Source organism: Anoplopoma fimbria, chromosome 19 (genome assembly GCF_027596085.1).
Source record: "Anoplopoma fimbria isolate UVic2021 breed Golden Eagle Sablefish chromosome 19, Afim_UVic_2022, whole genome shotgun sequence".
NCBI classification, from domain to species: Eukaryota; Metazoa; Chordata; class Actinopteri; order Perciformes; family Anoplopomatidae; genus Anoplopoma; species Anoplopoma fimbria.
The window spans coordinates 14,625,318-14,641,987 of record NC_072467.1 but is presented as its reverse complement, the minus strand read 5'-3'; the positions used below and the strand labels follow the sequence as shown (position 1 = coordinate 14,641,987).

General features: G+C 42.9%; 1 protein-coding gene across 1 annotated transcript in view; it reads right to left on the bottom strand.

Annotated features, from left to right (window-relative positions):
- The window catches only part of bcar1 (BCAR1 scaffold protein, Cas family member), a 38,747-nt gene extending 22,620 nt beyond the window's left edge, over positions 1-16,127 (bottom strand). The window contains exon 1 of the mRNA XM_054620576.1: positions 15,720-16,127. Coding sequence (XP_054476551.1) covers positions 15,720-15,731 — 12 coding nt within the window. The 5' untranslated portion in view covers positions 15,732-16,127. The remainder of the gene's footprint in view (positions 1-15,719) is intronic.
- Positions 16,128-16,670: the final 543 nt, after the last annotated feature.

Genomic DNA, 16,670 nt, shown 5'->3' with positions numbered 1-16,670 from the left:
CCTCCTCCCCTGAGTCTTCCTAGAACTCTTTGAAACTAAACTAATATTTGTCGTCCACGTCTGAACTCCCAGCCCGCTCTCTTCCCTCTCTGTGTCTGAGTTCCGCCCCAACTATCACAGCCTAGTACAGCCTGTACTGGCCCTAAGCCAGCTCCACACACACACACACACACACACACACACACACACACACACACACACACACACACACACACACACACACACACACACACACACACACACACACACACACACACAACCTAAGCACAAAGCACTGGCCACATCTAAATGAGGCCATTTAATTGGCTTCCAGATTTACAGCCGGTCTTTTCTTCCTCTGTGCTGGAGGCCCGTGGGCGGCTTTCGGATCGGGCCGTGAACGAGACAGAGAAAGACACTCGACCCTAATGTACTCGCTTCATCAAGTGCATTCACTGCTTGTGTTGACACGCTGGAGAGAATTCCTCTTTAAAAAATAATGCCAGACCCTTTCCTTTTCTAGGTAGTCTTTACCTCAGTACTTGTCTTCTCATAGGCCTACTTAACTCAACCCCCCCCCCCCAGTCAAAGTGTATTGCCTCTTGTTTCGTCATATTTGAGCTTCACTCTGCAGAATGATGCATGTGCAGAGTTTGACTGAAGCCTGACAGAGGGACTTTGTGACATAGCTTGAAGCCAATTAAAAGTCCAGAATGTGATATGAGAGTGTATCTGTTTCTGTATCAAGCTGTTTAACTTTCAAATGTTGCATTTTCGCAGACTCTGGATAGAAAGTGGATGTCATTTCGAGAATTTTGAATAAGGCATGTTTAGGAACTTTTCAAAAACATTCTGTTAATTCTAAACCAGTTCCAAAACTGTTTTTTTCTTATTTCATAACCTTTCCAGGAATGTCATGACCGACGGAACCATGTTTCTTGCTAAGACCAAACATTCGAAACCATTTAAAAAACACCACCTAAAACCTATTCTAGAGTAGTCTAAGTTTGATATATGTTTCAAGAAACATTCAATTTGAAAACTTAACTTCCTGTTCTTTGACATATATTTCTTACCAATCATTCACAATCAACACATTAGGTAACTGTCAGGTCTGAACACTATTTGGACCGTCATTCGTTTCCTGTATCAAATAGAAAACTACAACCACTGGGTTACTCTGACATTAGAAGTCAGGGACACACACTCCACATATACTGTACACGCCTTATCTCTGTCTCTGTGTTATTCTCCCTCTGGGTTTCTACGGTATCAGTGAACGTGCACTGTAACGTGCACACACTCCAGAGCTACTGAAACTCTTGTTACTCGTGTGCTGAGCGGATGATGAATGCACTTCTCTGTCTGCTCTCTGCTCTTTTCTATCACTAAGTCTCTATAGGGAAATGAACACTAATTCATGTTACTGAGGCCAGACTGGGGGTCAGAATCTCTCTCTCACACACACACACACACACACACACACACACACACACACTGGAGGAAATACAGACATAAAACTGATTTTTTATGGCGGACACGTGGACACTTGCACGCTGAACACAGAAATCCCTTGACTTTTTCCAGCGTCCAGAGAAACAGGAAGTGCAGCGAGGATGATTCACACACCCTGCTGATTGGACGATGAGTCGGTGACTCGACCCCAAAGGTCTGAGAATCACCCGGAGTACGTTCTCATGCTCTCTCTATTTCTGTCTCGTAGCGGCCGGCGGGACACACAGACAGATTCTATTTACACGACGGATGTCAGAAAGGAAAAAAGGTATCAGATGAAACTCTACTGGTGTCGGTATCACTTTAAGGGTACGGGTGTCGTATATTTTGAAATGGTGAACGTCATAGTGATGTGAGTGCTGAGCTCAAACTCCCGTCCAACAACAGCAACAGCTGTTTTTCTTTCTAAACAGTGGATTTTTGTTCCAAGAATCACTCAGTTTTCAGCATACGATGGGGGTCTGATCGCCTCTTAGTCATCAACAAAACTGAGGAATTCGACACTAACAGCTACATTTAGAGCACTTTATTTTAAAAAGGATGCCATTTTTTTTATTATTTTTTTATATAACACAGAAGAAAGAATCAAGACACAAAAGGGCCCCCTCGGTTCTTGTGTCCGAGACCTGATCTGGGACCTGACTTAGAACTGTCATAAGTATCCCTTTCAGATTGGTCTTTGCTTATTTATATATTTTTTTTTTATGCAAGTTGTGTTGGGGTTGGTTTTCCAAGGATCCATTTTCGATCAGATCCAAAATTCTCAAACTGTGAAGACCTCTAGGACACAGTAAACCTGTTATATGTAGTACCTAACATTTGGGCTTTCACCTAACATTTAAAAGTTGATGAATCCTGGCTGTAAACATGAATTAAGCACTTTGAGTGCTAGAGCCACAGTTCCATCCTTTAAAAAGCCCAATCGGCTGTGCATAGACACGTCTGGAGGACCGCTAAAACATCCCCGTCTGCTAATCAGCGTGAGAAAGCCGTGAAGTAGACACTTGAGCGTCCACTCCACAGGGGCGGTCTGGGAGTGTGGAGAAACGAGAACACAGTGGGAGATAATCACGTCACCCCGGACCTCTCAGGATAAATCCCAGCAGAGTCAGGGCCTCGGCGAAACCATGTTACCACGACGACCGTCGCCAGGAACGACCGCCAAAACTTTAGCGGCGTCATGTCGCCGGAGGAGACGACAGGGGATGAAAGGGAGCAGAGGAGTGACAAAAGAGAGGGCGAGGAGGAACAGAGGAGTCTGAAGGGATGAAGGTTAAGTGAAGCGCTGACACTGATGACCATTAGAGAACTAAACATCTGATTTCAAATCACTTCCAAAGCAGTATATCATAGTAATGTGATCGGACCTTTTCCTTACTGTGCTAATTCTTTTTAGCACGGATTAACATGAATTCCATAGTAAGACTTTTCTGCTTTGTCGCCTTAGTGATGTTTGGTCATTGTGTGGTTGTTTTCCTACCCTCTCTTCAGCCCATATTGAGGCATTTACAATAAATATCAATTAAAAAGCTTGAACTTAAACACTTTGACCAACATTTATAGAGACGTGCGGCAAAACGACTTCATGCACCATTTATGCTTGGAACTAGCAGAAAAACTAAGCCTCCTGGAGAAATCTAATGAATTTCTCCAATTCCTGTAATATCAAAACCGAATGTAATATCGAAACTTATGTACAAATCTGAAAACTTTTCCAACCTTCAGTCAAACATTAGGTAAGGTTCATCCACTCTAGTTTTCTGCTACTACAACACAAGCGGTCACACCAAACAGGAAGCAAATCTTTGCTTAGTCCTCGTGTAAATCACACAAGTTTGACTGTGGGGATTTAAGTTTATTCGCACCTATCGCGCCAGAGGGGCTTAGCTCCATGGGGACCAACCATGTTTCATCAGCCATGGCAGAACTAACATCTATTGACGCCTGTTGCAGAAGTCCAGGAAATGTTGAAAAACCAAAAACGCCATTGTGTCTGGGTTCATTCGTTACATCACACAGAGGCGTTCCATGGAGCTGGATTCACTGTACCTGTTCGAGTCACGCGTCGGCTAGTTTACTCCAGCAGTTTGAACCAAAAATGAACAGACTTTGCTGTGATTTAATTGCAATAAATGGATAATGGATTGCAGAAATAACTTTATAATGATGCAGATTTGTAAAAAAAAAAAGTTTAAGTTCATGCTTTGTGAGGTCTGTGCGAAAGACGACAAGCAAAAAGCTTTTAAAAAGCTTGGTTTCTCAATGGAGTTCAGATCGATTGGTTAAGAGCGTGGCTAACATTGAAGCAGCTCCCATCAAGACTTAAAATAATGCATCTAGGCATGAAAGGTCAGCAGCTATGTTGTTGTTTGTACCATAGACAGTCTGTAGGGTTATACAGATTTATATACACATAGTCTCTATACAAATGTGAGGCTCTATCATAGAGCTATGGGTGCTCAGAGACAGATACAATCATTTTCTTCTTCAGTTCTGATTCAGCAAACTAATACATCCAGCAGAAATGCTAATAGGCTCGCGATTCTTACATTTTTTTTGCGCATTGCCGACATTTGCATGGCAAATCCTTTTCGTTGACTTCTTATGAAATAGCACTGGGCATAATAACTAATAACTGTTTTTTATTTCACTTAAAAATTATAATATCAGTGCTTTTCCAACAATTTAGAACATTATTGCTGACCAGCCGATCATCTCCATTCATTATAAAATGTCAGCAAAACTAAACAATGACTTAATGAACATGAAACATGGCCTACACTGTTTGAAAGTGACCCGCTGTTGACATCTCTGTGATACCCAATCGGTTACGGAAGTGGGTGCATTTACAAAATAATGCGTGTGATAATGCATTTAATTATCAACACTAAAAATAAAATAAGTTTTTGTGTTTTTTTTATTTATATATATATATATATATATATATATATATATATATAAAATTATACACACAATTTTTTTTTAAATATCCAGCAGCTCCAACTGCTAAAAAAGAAAGAGGAGAGAGCGGCAGACACAGAGAAAGATGTCCACTGAGGAGAAAGTAATGTGAACAGCTGGTGGAGCGAGCTCAGTATAGACAGGTCACTCATCTGTGTGAGTGAGAGTGTGTGTGTGTGTGTGTGTGTGTGTGTGTGTGTGTGTGTGTGTGTGTGTGTGTGTGTGTGTGTGTGTGTGAGAGCATGTGTGTGTGTGGCTTAATGTCCTTTTGTCTCTTGCCTCCCATTTGACCCCTGGGGACAAATACTAGCCTGCCACAAGAGGTTTTATGTGTTTGTGTGTCTATTCCCCACAATGCAGAGAGCAAAACAGAAAAAAACCAGCCACTTTATGGCCCTCCCTCTGTGTGTCTCCTTCACAATCTATTCTGTCTACGCTGCAGTCAAAATTCATTTCTGCTCTTTCTTCTTCTCTTGTTCTTTCTCCATCTCCATCCGTCTCCCAGCTGTCCCCACGGTGAGTCAAATAGCTCTTTTCTCACTCTGCAGCCCGGAGTGAACCTGGAGTGAGTCCCGGCTATCTGAGGTGAGTCGGAGTTGGGAGGAGCAAAGAGGGACCCGCTGAGGTGAAGCAGTGCGAGGCCCGGTCTCCCCCCAGTGAAAAACTAAAGTCTCTTCTTCCTCGGTTGTTCTTTCAGTTTTTCCAAACAACAGAACTGCATCCCAGTCAGGGAACATCTGGAGCCACCAAACCACTGTCCAGTCTCTTGACCACAATGTTTGCCGTTACATTCTGAACTTGTTCTACAAGTTCTACAGTCGCGCGAGAGCGGCTCCTCTCGGGTAGAAATAATCCCAGAGAACATGCAGCAAAGATGCAATGTGAGCAAAACATGACTTCAGACCCCAAACCCTACCGCTTAAGTACCAAACGCACTGAAAGCACTTGAAGAGCGCATTTTGAGGTACACCTGTTGTTTTAACTTGCAGCCTGTTTCAATTTGTGGAGCGTCAAATGAGGACCGGTTTGGAGAGAGCTAAAGGGAACAGAAGCTAAGGGTGTCCACATCTTATTAAAGACATAAATAATGGCCGCTCTCACTTGTTTAAATGACTAACGTCAGCTGTCACTACTTAACATAAGTTCCGTTTATGCCCTGATGTTTGGTTTGTGTGCTCTCTGCAAGAAAGCGTCAGCAGAAGATCGTTTATCAGGCAAGAGAGGCGTCACTCTGTAACCTTGCATAAAACAGTGAATGCTTTTGTTGTCCCAACAACTCCACCAGAGTCTTCCATTTGTGGATCTTTTGATGGCAATGTCACATCATCTAGTTAAACTTTCATCTATACCAAATCAATAATTTAGTCTTATACACTTTAAAGTTTTTGAACCAGGACCTTTTTATTATTTAGATCACGTTTAAAGATTAAGGGCTATTAAGGGGTATCTTTAATATACAAAAATGTTGCCTAGATTTTTTATGAAATACAGCTGGTTTTGTGCTGCATTTCAAATCTAATTCCTGCAGTTCGCCATATGAGCATCAACTGATGCGCTTCAAATGAGACGGAATGATTGTCTTTATGTGCGTTTGGGCCTTTTCCCAAACCATCAAAATGAACCCTCAATGAAGGTCCGTCTGAAGGCAAAAATGTCCTCACTTTTCATAAAATGTCCTCACACTCAAGGTCTAAAACTCAAAGCTGGTTCACACAAAGGTGGATTTAAAAGTACACACACACACACACACACACACACACACACACACACACACACACACACACACACACACACACACACACACACACACACACACACACACACACAGGTTGTCCCAGTCTTGTAATCAGTTTCTAAATGACTGTTTTCTATGTTGTGTGTGGGTAGACAGAAAGTATTGTGTGTTATTGCCTTATCCTTGTACCTCATAAAGTTGTGTGTGTGTGTGTGTGTGTGTGTGTGTGTGTGTGTGTGTGTGTGTGTGTGTGTGTGTGTAAAGGTGGTGTTAAAACGTTCTTTGTGTCTCCACATGAAAGAAGAGCATGAGAGAGTGATGTGTGTGTGTGTGTGTGTGTGTGCGTGTGTGTTTTGGTTTAGTTTCTCTCCAAATGCAAATTCTGCTGTTCATTTACTTTGTCTCAAGTTCTGTTTTTACTGTATTTTAATGTGTGTGTATGACATGATGATGAGAAAGTGAAAAAAAGTTTTCATCACGAATTTAAAAAGAGGAATACATAGAATTCTTGTCAAAACAAATCACATTTTTACAGTAGATCTACAAAGATATTCAGTTAACAAGGAAAGCAGCAAATCCTCTCGTTGGAGAAGCTGCAACCAAACAGTGTTGACATTTCTGTTCAACTTAAAGTCCGGATGAAATATTAAATGCTTTTTTAACCCATTTTAGATCACATCCCTGTTCACATTTCACACCCATTTCACAATATATGCAAAAAAAACAACAAAGGACCCAATATGGATTTTATATCAAAATCTAATCATCTTTTAGTGTGCTTACGCATGCTAGTACAAACCACTGTTAACCAATAATATCACCACATCCATCCATCAATCTGCAACGGCAGTGGAGGTGTGTGGAGCCACAGTCCTCACAGTCGGGCTAGATTCTAAACCAGCCCACCTTCTAGCGTTCCAATCAATGCCAAGGATTTGATTAATTATTCTTTGCATGTTTAACTATTAATTAAAAATTGATTTGGTGTTTTTGAGAATCGAGACAGCATCGTGAAATATTGCCACACCTGATGTTTTCTTACACCACTTATATAATGTGAATCAGCTCGTCAAAGCCCTTCACTGTCTGATGTTTACAGAGTCAAATATTCCATGGTTTTTATATTTAAGGACATATTTGAGCCCCTTTGAGCATCATTTTGACAATATCCACTAGAATTTTAAAGAGCTTCTGTGGGATTGAACATTGTTTAGCTGCACAGCCTGATATTGTATTGACTGTCCCATCATGAGGTCATGAACCAATCTTTAATATTTGATTTGACTATTTATTTCTGAAATTATTCCATGAACTTTGACTTTGGAAATCTGACATTAATGAATCTCTCATAAATCTCACAGCTTAAATTACTTTCAATATGGCCCCTTATTCTCCTCTGTAAAATGTTCCATCGCGGGGTGTCAGTACTAGGTCATATGTTTAAGATGTTCCAATGACACTGATAGAGCAGATTATGTAAAACATAAGGAAAAGACACCAAAGGTGTATATTGGTATAACTGCTCGGTTAAATTTGGTTGCGTGAAAATACTCATAAAGATGTGGATTTTAGTTATCTCCAGGATCTCCTGGACCTGCAGATGCTCTATCTGTACCGTGGTTCTGTGTCTTTGTGGACCAGAGTGTCGCTGCATAGCTGAGCTTTGAGTGTTTCTGGATCACTGCTATAGCTGCAACGAGTCTGTGCCTGTCTCACACTTACTACAGCATTCCACAGCCTCCACACAAACACACAACTCTCCTATTACCTCACATTCCAGAGGTGTCACCACACACACACACACACACACACACACACACACACACACACACACACACACACACACACACACACACACACACACACACACACACACACACACACACACACACACACACATTTGTACACATCCAGATTCTTGAATTTAATCAGACTTGTAACAAACAAATAAAGCGCAGTAATCCTCTTTTTTTTAAATTCCTTTCTTTGTTTCTTGCTTTTCTTCCCTTCCACCCTTCTCTCTCTCTCCCAACCTCCCCCTTTTTCTCCTTCAGTCCGTCCTCCCCACTGTCCTCCCTCCCTCTTTTCCTGACCTGGCACGTCAGACCGTTCTTGAGAAATACTTGTGAGTGCACGGCCGATTTTGCACAACAGCAGAGAGAATCCTCCACCCAGTGGAGCTGGGCCTGTTGTTGAAGGCTCTCTATATTAGTCGTCCATCATTTCTAGGCCAGTAGCACTGCTGTGTGGGAGCAGTGATGTGTGACACTGTGTGTTGTATTTTGTTTTCAGTGGAGAGCTCTTGATCCAAATGCTTGAGTTGAACACAGTTATGAGGCAAACCGTGTTTTGAATAATTAAAAGAGGCGTGCTTATGAAACCTAAAGGGTAGAGGACCTTAGGGATTCTCCATGTACCTTCAAAGGGGCACTCCACTGATGTTACCCGAAGGATTCGTTTAAAAGACGTATCTTGTCTCCTGTGGCTCTGGAGGAGCTTTGTCGAGGTGGACAACCCCGATGACACGTCCGACGGTTCCGTAACTTTGCAAAACCGTAAATCCAACACACACTTCAGTGAGAAAGTGAGCTGGGTTTAATCTTTTCATGTGTGCAACACTATAAATGTCTTCCAGGAGCACCATGGTGTCCATATCTAAAGGACACCGTGTCTCAATCCCGTCTGCGTGACGGTTGGCTTTTCACTCCCCCTTCTACTGTGACCATTCGGAACAGCTATAAACACATGCTCCCGGTAAACACTTACCGATGTGTTCCGTTTATGTGCTAGTCCTGTTTGTTCAGCATAACCCAACTACCAAAACTACTGAGTTGCATTATGGGAAATGTAAGATCCAGTGAGACTAATAAAAGGGATTAAAAGTAAGGACATCTTGGCTTCTGTAACAATAATTTGGCAATTCTCTCTCACAAGTCCTTCAACTTTTTGAAACTGCAATGCTGAGACTGTCCTTTACCGGTCACGTTAATGGTAGAACCTCCTCTGGTAGATGTCCCCCAGTGCCTCTGTGTGGGTTTTTTACCGAAGGAAAGGGTTCTATGAGATACCGTAGGCCCCTTTTAACCATGCACTCCAACCCTGACCTGATCTAGACATTCCTGGAGGAGCTGTGTGTGTGAACGAACATGTCCAAAATCAGTTGAAGCAGACATTAAACAGACTTTACCCTGCCAGCTCCCTAGTAACAAGTCCATGTAATGTCCAATTGAGTCCATGTGGGAATAGAGACGCTCATTGTCCGAGCAAATGGGCCCGTTGATGGCGTTTCCATGCACAAGGAAGCTGACAACAAAAATATCTAACCAGAAAGACGACAAGATTCAGGGTCAACGCCAGAGTAGCCAAACAAATTCAAAGTACTCTGTAGTTTATAAAGAAAGACCTGGCTAAGTGACCACGATGTTTTTGGGGTCATGCCCTGCCGGGTGCAGGCTCTACCCAGGTGCACCCCTCGCCTAAACCTGTCCAGTATGTGAGAACGCGTCTGACAGGGACAAACTCCTGTTGTGTGCTACATGGGGGAAAGGGCAACTCCGGTCTGTACTCGGGAGTTCTTCAGTCCCCTTCAGTTTTTTTGGGAGGCGACCCTCCGACAAGATCAATACGTCAAATTATAAATAGACAGGCATGTGATGGATCTTTTATTTTCAGCCCCTTTGGTGCTTAAAAAAAAGAATTACAATAAAATCCATCTTTTCCAAACAGCCCCGCAGCTTTATGTGTACCGCTAAGTGCTAGTTAAGGCTGCAGCTTTAACCAGTGATGATCCCTGCTGAAGAATTCCTGCCCTCGGGCTATGACTAACAGCAGAAACAACAGCCTGGATTGTGTCGCCTGGAGCACAGGATAGGCTCTCGTAGGCGTGGCCTTGAGTGTTGCTTAACCTGTTGACAGACAACGCTTGTAGGAACTTATGAATAGCTGCCCACACACACACACACACACACACACACACACACACACACACACACACACACACACACACACACACACACACACACACACACACACACACACACACACACATAGTTGGCTGGTTCAAAGCAGCTCCTTGCCCACAACAGCCAGAAACGGGGGGTTGAAGAATCAAAACATCTTACATAAGTAGAACAGCTTTTGTTAAGACTGAGCTTTGACTAAAATACAAAGTATAAAAATCAAAAATTTGTTTCTATAAAACTAACTTTAATCTGGGATTTCTATCAGACACAATTGGCATCGTGCTTCCCTTCATCCAATCAGCCTGACATCATGGTCATGTTACAAAGTTCTGTTTGAGATTGCGGGGAAATTTGAGTATCAAGGACCATAATTGTGAACCAAAACCTTTTTTAAAATGACTATGTGCGATACACAACAGAAGATCTGGATGTGTGTCCACAGAGCTGCTCACACCTGTGTTTAAGGGCTTTACTAACCTGCACTTACACAGGTAGCAACGACCTGAAGCTAAACCCCGCCGACACACCCTCTGATCACTGACTGTGTTTGTCGGTGACGGAGAGAATACAGTCTTTAGTTCTCTGCTCAAAACATACTTAAGATAAAGGGCCGAAGCCTTCATTCTCACGCTGGAATAAAAACGTACAAAACGCACAAGCTCAAACCCACAGTGACATGAAGCTGCACGAGTAGTATGAACGCATCAATATTTTGTAATGCTATATCTCTCCTCAGAAATGCTGGGGCAAAACAGCAGACCAAAGGTGTGTGGTTTAAAAATGATTTCACAACCACGGGGGCGTAAATCTCCACACTGGTGAACTGTAACACTTTGATCACTCACATAAATCTGTTGAGAAAGCTGCAGCTGAGGCTGCAGTGTTGACTCTATGATTCAGCACTGAGCAGAGGGGGAAAAACATCCAGTGATTCATAGCTTGTTGTTTGTCTGCTAACTGAACTCAACTGTACTGTGAAAAAATACAGGTAGATACTGAAGAAGACTTCACATATTCTGGTTCTGAGACATCAGTGAGATAGCTCTGAGATGCCCTTCATTCACAACCTTAAAACTCCATGAAGGTTTCGTGTAATGTGCATGACATTAGTCAATTTGCAAGGTACCACAACTAAAGCCTCTTTCACACAAGCAGTGCAACCCTGAACTGATCGAGACATTACCCAAATCAGTTGGAAGGGACATTAAAAAGACCTACCCGGCTAGTTCCCTAGTGCTAAGTCTGTTCGATGTCCGATTGAGCCCATGTGTGAAAAGAACCGCTCGTTGTCCGGAGATTTAACGCAGAATGAATGGGCGTGATGTTGGCGTTTCTAACATGCAAACTGGAAGAAATCAAAAAGGGTCAAGAAGAAAGATTCTAAGACTTCTGACGGTAAGGGCCGACGCCAAAATCGTCAAGGAATTCAAGGAGAGGCAAGAGAGTCGGTTGTTTATGACCCAATCACGAACCGCCGACGTCACTGCAGTGATTTTCTGTCATGCCCTGTCTGCTGCACGTTCTACCCCGATGTAACCCCTATTTCTAGTAAATGTGAATGAATGGACAAATCTCTGTTGTTTGCTACATGTGTGAAAGGTCAACACCAACAATGTCCAAACCTGATTCTTCGGACATTGTCTTGAATTGCCCTTCATATGAGAAAATGGCTTGAGTTAGTTATATTTACTAGACTTAAGTGAAGTTCCAAATACGGCGTATACCCCTTAGTCTGCCCTTATACTAATCCTTAACAGGTTATATAACTTTAATTAAGCTAAACTTATGCTTAGCCGGTTCCCAAAGCTAGAATATAAGGGAAAATTGAGCCATAAAAATGTAACAATTCAAGCAACCATTACTATATAACTTGCACCTGCATAGAGTTAGTTGTAGGGATTATTTGTCACCTAATATGCACATCTTTCCAGTCCCAGTCTTTTTTATCCCGTTCCTATACAGTAGCAAATCTACTCTGCTGAAGCTTCAGTTTCCACTTTGCTATTTTTTCCCACTTAAACCATTGCTGGAAAACGTAAACTCGCAATTTTCCTGCTAATGGTAAAGCCTACACAATGAAACAGTCTAATAAAACAACATGACTGAGGAAAGTAAATTTGATCCACTCAGTTCACGTTCTAGGAGATGACTTCTGACTACTAAGAATGTTGGCGTGCATGGGAACGCTCTCTCTAATGGGCGGTCCATGACCAGGGTGGTATGAGTCAGTCCAGAACAGGACAAAGCCTTGTCTTTCACCATTGGACCCAAATCTTAATGTGTCTCAAAGAAACTGCAGCATTCATGTCCAAAGTGACTATGGTCACTTATCTGGCAGATTTCACAGACTCCAGATACTGGAGATACAGATACATCATTGGTTTGGAGCGGTCATTGACAATAAGGGATGTTGGGTTTCCAGGTCGTGTAATCTCAACGTCCCTGATTCAAGTTGGGTCGAGACATTTGTAGCGTATTTTACCCATCTTTATCTCGTCTATAGTATATGTGTGTGTGTATATATATACTCCACATACAATAGCAGCAACAATAACCAAACCGGCTTATTCATATAGATTTTTTAAATTTATATTACTGTTGTGAATTGCAACATATACTAGGATAGAGGAGCCCGTAAAATATTGGAATATTATTGCATAATGTTTTTCAATCAGGAGGAAATAGTGCATTTTGAGGGGGGGGGCTATTTTCAGCGGTATCAATCTTCATTGAGTATATTTCTGGCAGCAGAGTTTCATGTCACCCAGTGCAAAGAAAATCTCATTGATGTGTGGTTAGTCTACGTTATAACCACACCACAAACAGCACACACCCAACTGTCTGTTTTACATTCAGATAGATTATGAACACAGGTCCTTGTGACTCTCAGTATTGGAGTGGTCCTCGTTGTGTCAGTACACATTTCTTTGTTCGTGTATTTCTCCTGACTCACTCACTGACTCATGGCAGCAGGAATTCCATTCTGTCTCCTGCATGAGACACAAACACAAAACACACACACAAACACACACAACACACACACACACACACACACACACACACACACACACACACACACACACACACACACACACACACACACACACACACACACACCAAGATGTTCTGGCTCCGGTGATTAGCTGCCCACCCATCAACGAAACCACACACATACAGATCTTCACTGACCCCTGACTTAAAGCGCACACACACAGGTGTCGCCCATGAAGTCAGTCAGTCAGTGGATTAGCCAATCAGGACAGGAGTCAGTCAGGCGAGCCAGGCAGTAAAGTTCTGCTCTATATTTACACACCTTAAAAACCCCGGATCCCGACTTTACCTGGTACAAAAGCATGTTTAGTCGAAATGTGACTCATACGTGCCAGAAAACGTGACTCAGTGGACAGGGTCACCTTTGACCCACATACCACGGGGTTCTGGGACACGGCACAGAGCACCTGAAAAGGCTTTGGAGACTCTGGAGAAGGACAGTTTCTGGCCTCAGAGATTTCACTGAACAACAAGTTTGTTTAACGGCCGCCATGTTGCAAACAGTTGGGCCAAAACCAAGCACTGCCCGGCAACTGGAGCAAACTTCCCTCATTTTACACCTTAAAAGTAACAAAAACATGTTTTTCTGAAAACATTTGAGGCGAGAAAGAAGCAAGGCAGTAACAGAATCTTGATTCATATTTGTTAAGGGCTGCCAATTTTGACAGTTATCAGAGTTTGTGAGCTTCACGAGCAGTGATTGACAGCTGCGTTAGAAACTCCTCGGCTCTGATTGGTTGTTTTCCTTTGGGCACGGTGGAATCTTTCAAATGCCATTTGGAGCACTAAAAGGAGGCAGAGGATACTGATTTTTTCAAAGAGTATCTGTCTCATGTACTGCTGGCAGGATATAGTGACAGCAAAAAAGACAAAAGGTCATTTTTATTAAAGTGACAGATGGTAGCTTTAAGTGCTGCTGTAGCAGAAGATATTTGATGCAATATATAAATGTAACACGCCTTTTCTTTAAAAGAATATAAAATCACAGACGTTATTATGCGTTTCTGCTTTTCTGTCATTCCAGAGCTAAATACAGTGAAGCCAATTATTCTCAGCCAAAAGTGAAAAATCGGCATTACGTCTGAACAAATAGGGAGAATGAGCCGATGCAACATGGCAGCGTTGTGCAGTCAATGGGACGGCTTCGACATGGCTGCTCTGAGTTACACTACAGTGGAGTCTTATTTTATATTAATTACACGCTAATTACTGGCATGTAATTACTGGTTACACACACACTGCTCCACAGTTTTTCACTGTGGGCCACATTCCTGGCTGTGTAGTTACCCCAAACACACACAGTCACACAGTCACACACAGTGGTATGACATGAGCTGACGCAGAAGCCCTTCAAACAATAGCAGAAAAGGCTTCAGGACGGTTGCTGCCGGTTCTTTTCTCTCCCTCCTCGCTGAAACCATTATTCTCCCCCTCCAGTTAAGATCTGCCCCCTCTCTGCTTTACTAAATCAATGTCATATTCAATACTTGCACATATCATCCTGTCCTGCCTCTCTGCTCTTGTTTTTCCTGGAGCATTTTTTTTCTCTCTTCTCTTTCAGCCTGCCTCTGTCTCTGTGGCCATAAAACCTTCATTTCTCTGCACTTTCCTCTGAGTCAGCAGAAAGACAGACCTCTGCTCTCCCTCTCCCTCTCCTGTCTTTCTTTCTTTTTTTCTGCCATAAACCGGATGACGGGCCTCCGCTTTGTGTTCCCAGTCTGTGTAGTGATGTGTTCAGGGGCGAAAGTTTAAACAAAAACATGTAACATTCAGTTAGGGAAAGCACTCAAAAGTCATAAACTTTTGACCGAATTCTTCCTTCTAGTATTCAGATACACAACCTCGTAATGCCGCTCATTTCATGTTCTTTCTTTAAAACTTATTTTGGATGTTCTACTTCTTTCTTAAAGTGTGCCACTTCCATTTTTTGTTCTGCTTTTTTGTTCTATTCAAAGTCTTTAACTTAAAAAAACTCTCTCCTAACAAAACAAGAGGCCCAGAGATAACTTGAGGAAAAACCAGGAGGGATTTTTATCAACTTTTTTCCCTTTTGGTCTCGGCACATTCCTTCACAGGACAGCCAAGCGTCCTCGACATGTGTATGCTGACTTTAAACCCGTTACCACAAACACACACACAATCCCCGCTGAGAGCCAACAAAAGGTAGGAATCCGCAGAGAAAATGTTAACTCTCCTCCCCCCTTCACGTTTCCCTTTTCTTCATACTCAAGTCTCTCAAAGACCCCCCCTCCACCCCCACCTCAGTCCGTGCACAGCTGGGGCATAGCAGGTCCTGCTAAAACACACACACACACACACACACACACACACACACACAAACTGAACCATAGGGGATGAAGGAGAAGCCAAACAGCAACAAAAAATGTTTTTTTAAAAGCCAGACACTCATTGATTTAGCATGCACACACTGGAATCTCCATCTCTCTCTCTCTCTCTCTCTCTCACACACACACACACACACACACACACACACACACATACATACACACACTCACCAGATAGTTCATTTTGTCCCTGCTGCAGTGAGGCGGCTGTGGTAACTCCGGGGGGGCAGGGCTGTAGCTCAGCCCCTGTGAGACACTTTGCCAACTCAATCCTTTTTTTTTTTTTTTTTTTGCCAGAGAGTAGATCCCAAAAGATCCCCAGAAAAACTCCTCCTGGTCTCCTCCTCCGCCCTCTTTCCTTCCTTAATTCCTTCCTATGTCCTTCCGTCCTCTCTTCTTTTTCTCCCCTCCTCTGTGTCTCTCCCTTCTGTCTTGTTCGGTCTTGTTTTCAGGACTCGAGCGGATCCCGACACATTCTGCCCCGCTCCGTGATCTCACACGGGAAGAATGAGACTGCTGCTTGGCTCCGTTTACCTCCACCCCGCTCGCCCCTTCTTTCTCCCTTGATCTCCCTCTCTCTCTCTCTTGCCTGAGGAAAAGAGGGAGGAGCGTGTAACCCAACACGTCACTTCCTGCTGGATCCTCATATTCCCTCTATCCAGACTGGCCATTGGCCCGAGGAGCCCCTTCTCATGCAAATAAAGCTTTGCCCTCCCACTGTCCCTTGTCCCCCCCCCCCTCTCTCTCCCCCTGGCTGTGAGAGACTGTCAGTGCTTTGGAATGCTGCTGAGACACACACTCTCACACAGTGTATTGAACGTGAGCATAAGGCAACATGACCTCATCTAACGGTGTTTTAGTCAGATTGGTGGTGCTTGCTCACCTAAAGAACCTGAAGCTGCTTTAGTGCAGTACTCAACACAATCGCTGGGAGCCATGACAACAGATTACATCAAAGACAATCAAGCAAATGTGAGAAAAGTTCTGCGACACTATGTTTTAAGGAAATTATAATCAATTTAATAGTACATGCCAATACCACGATTTCTGATTCCCAATTTAATACCAGGGTAAAAAACAAAACAATACACACTTATAGCTAGTTTTAGGAAGGAGGTTATA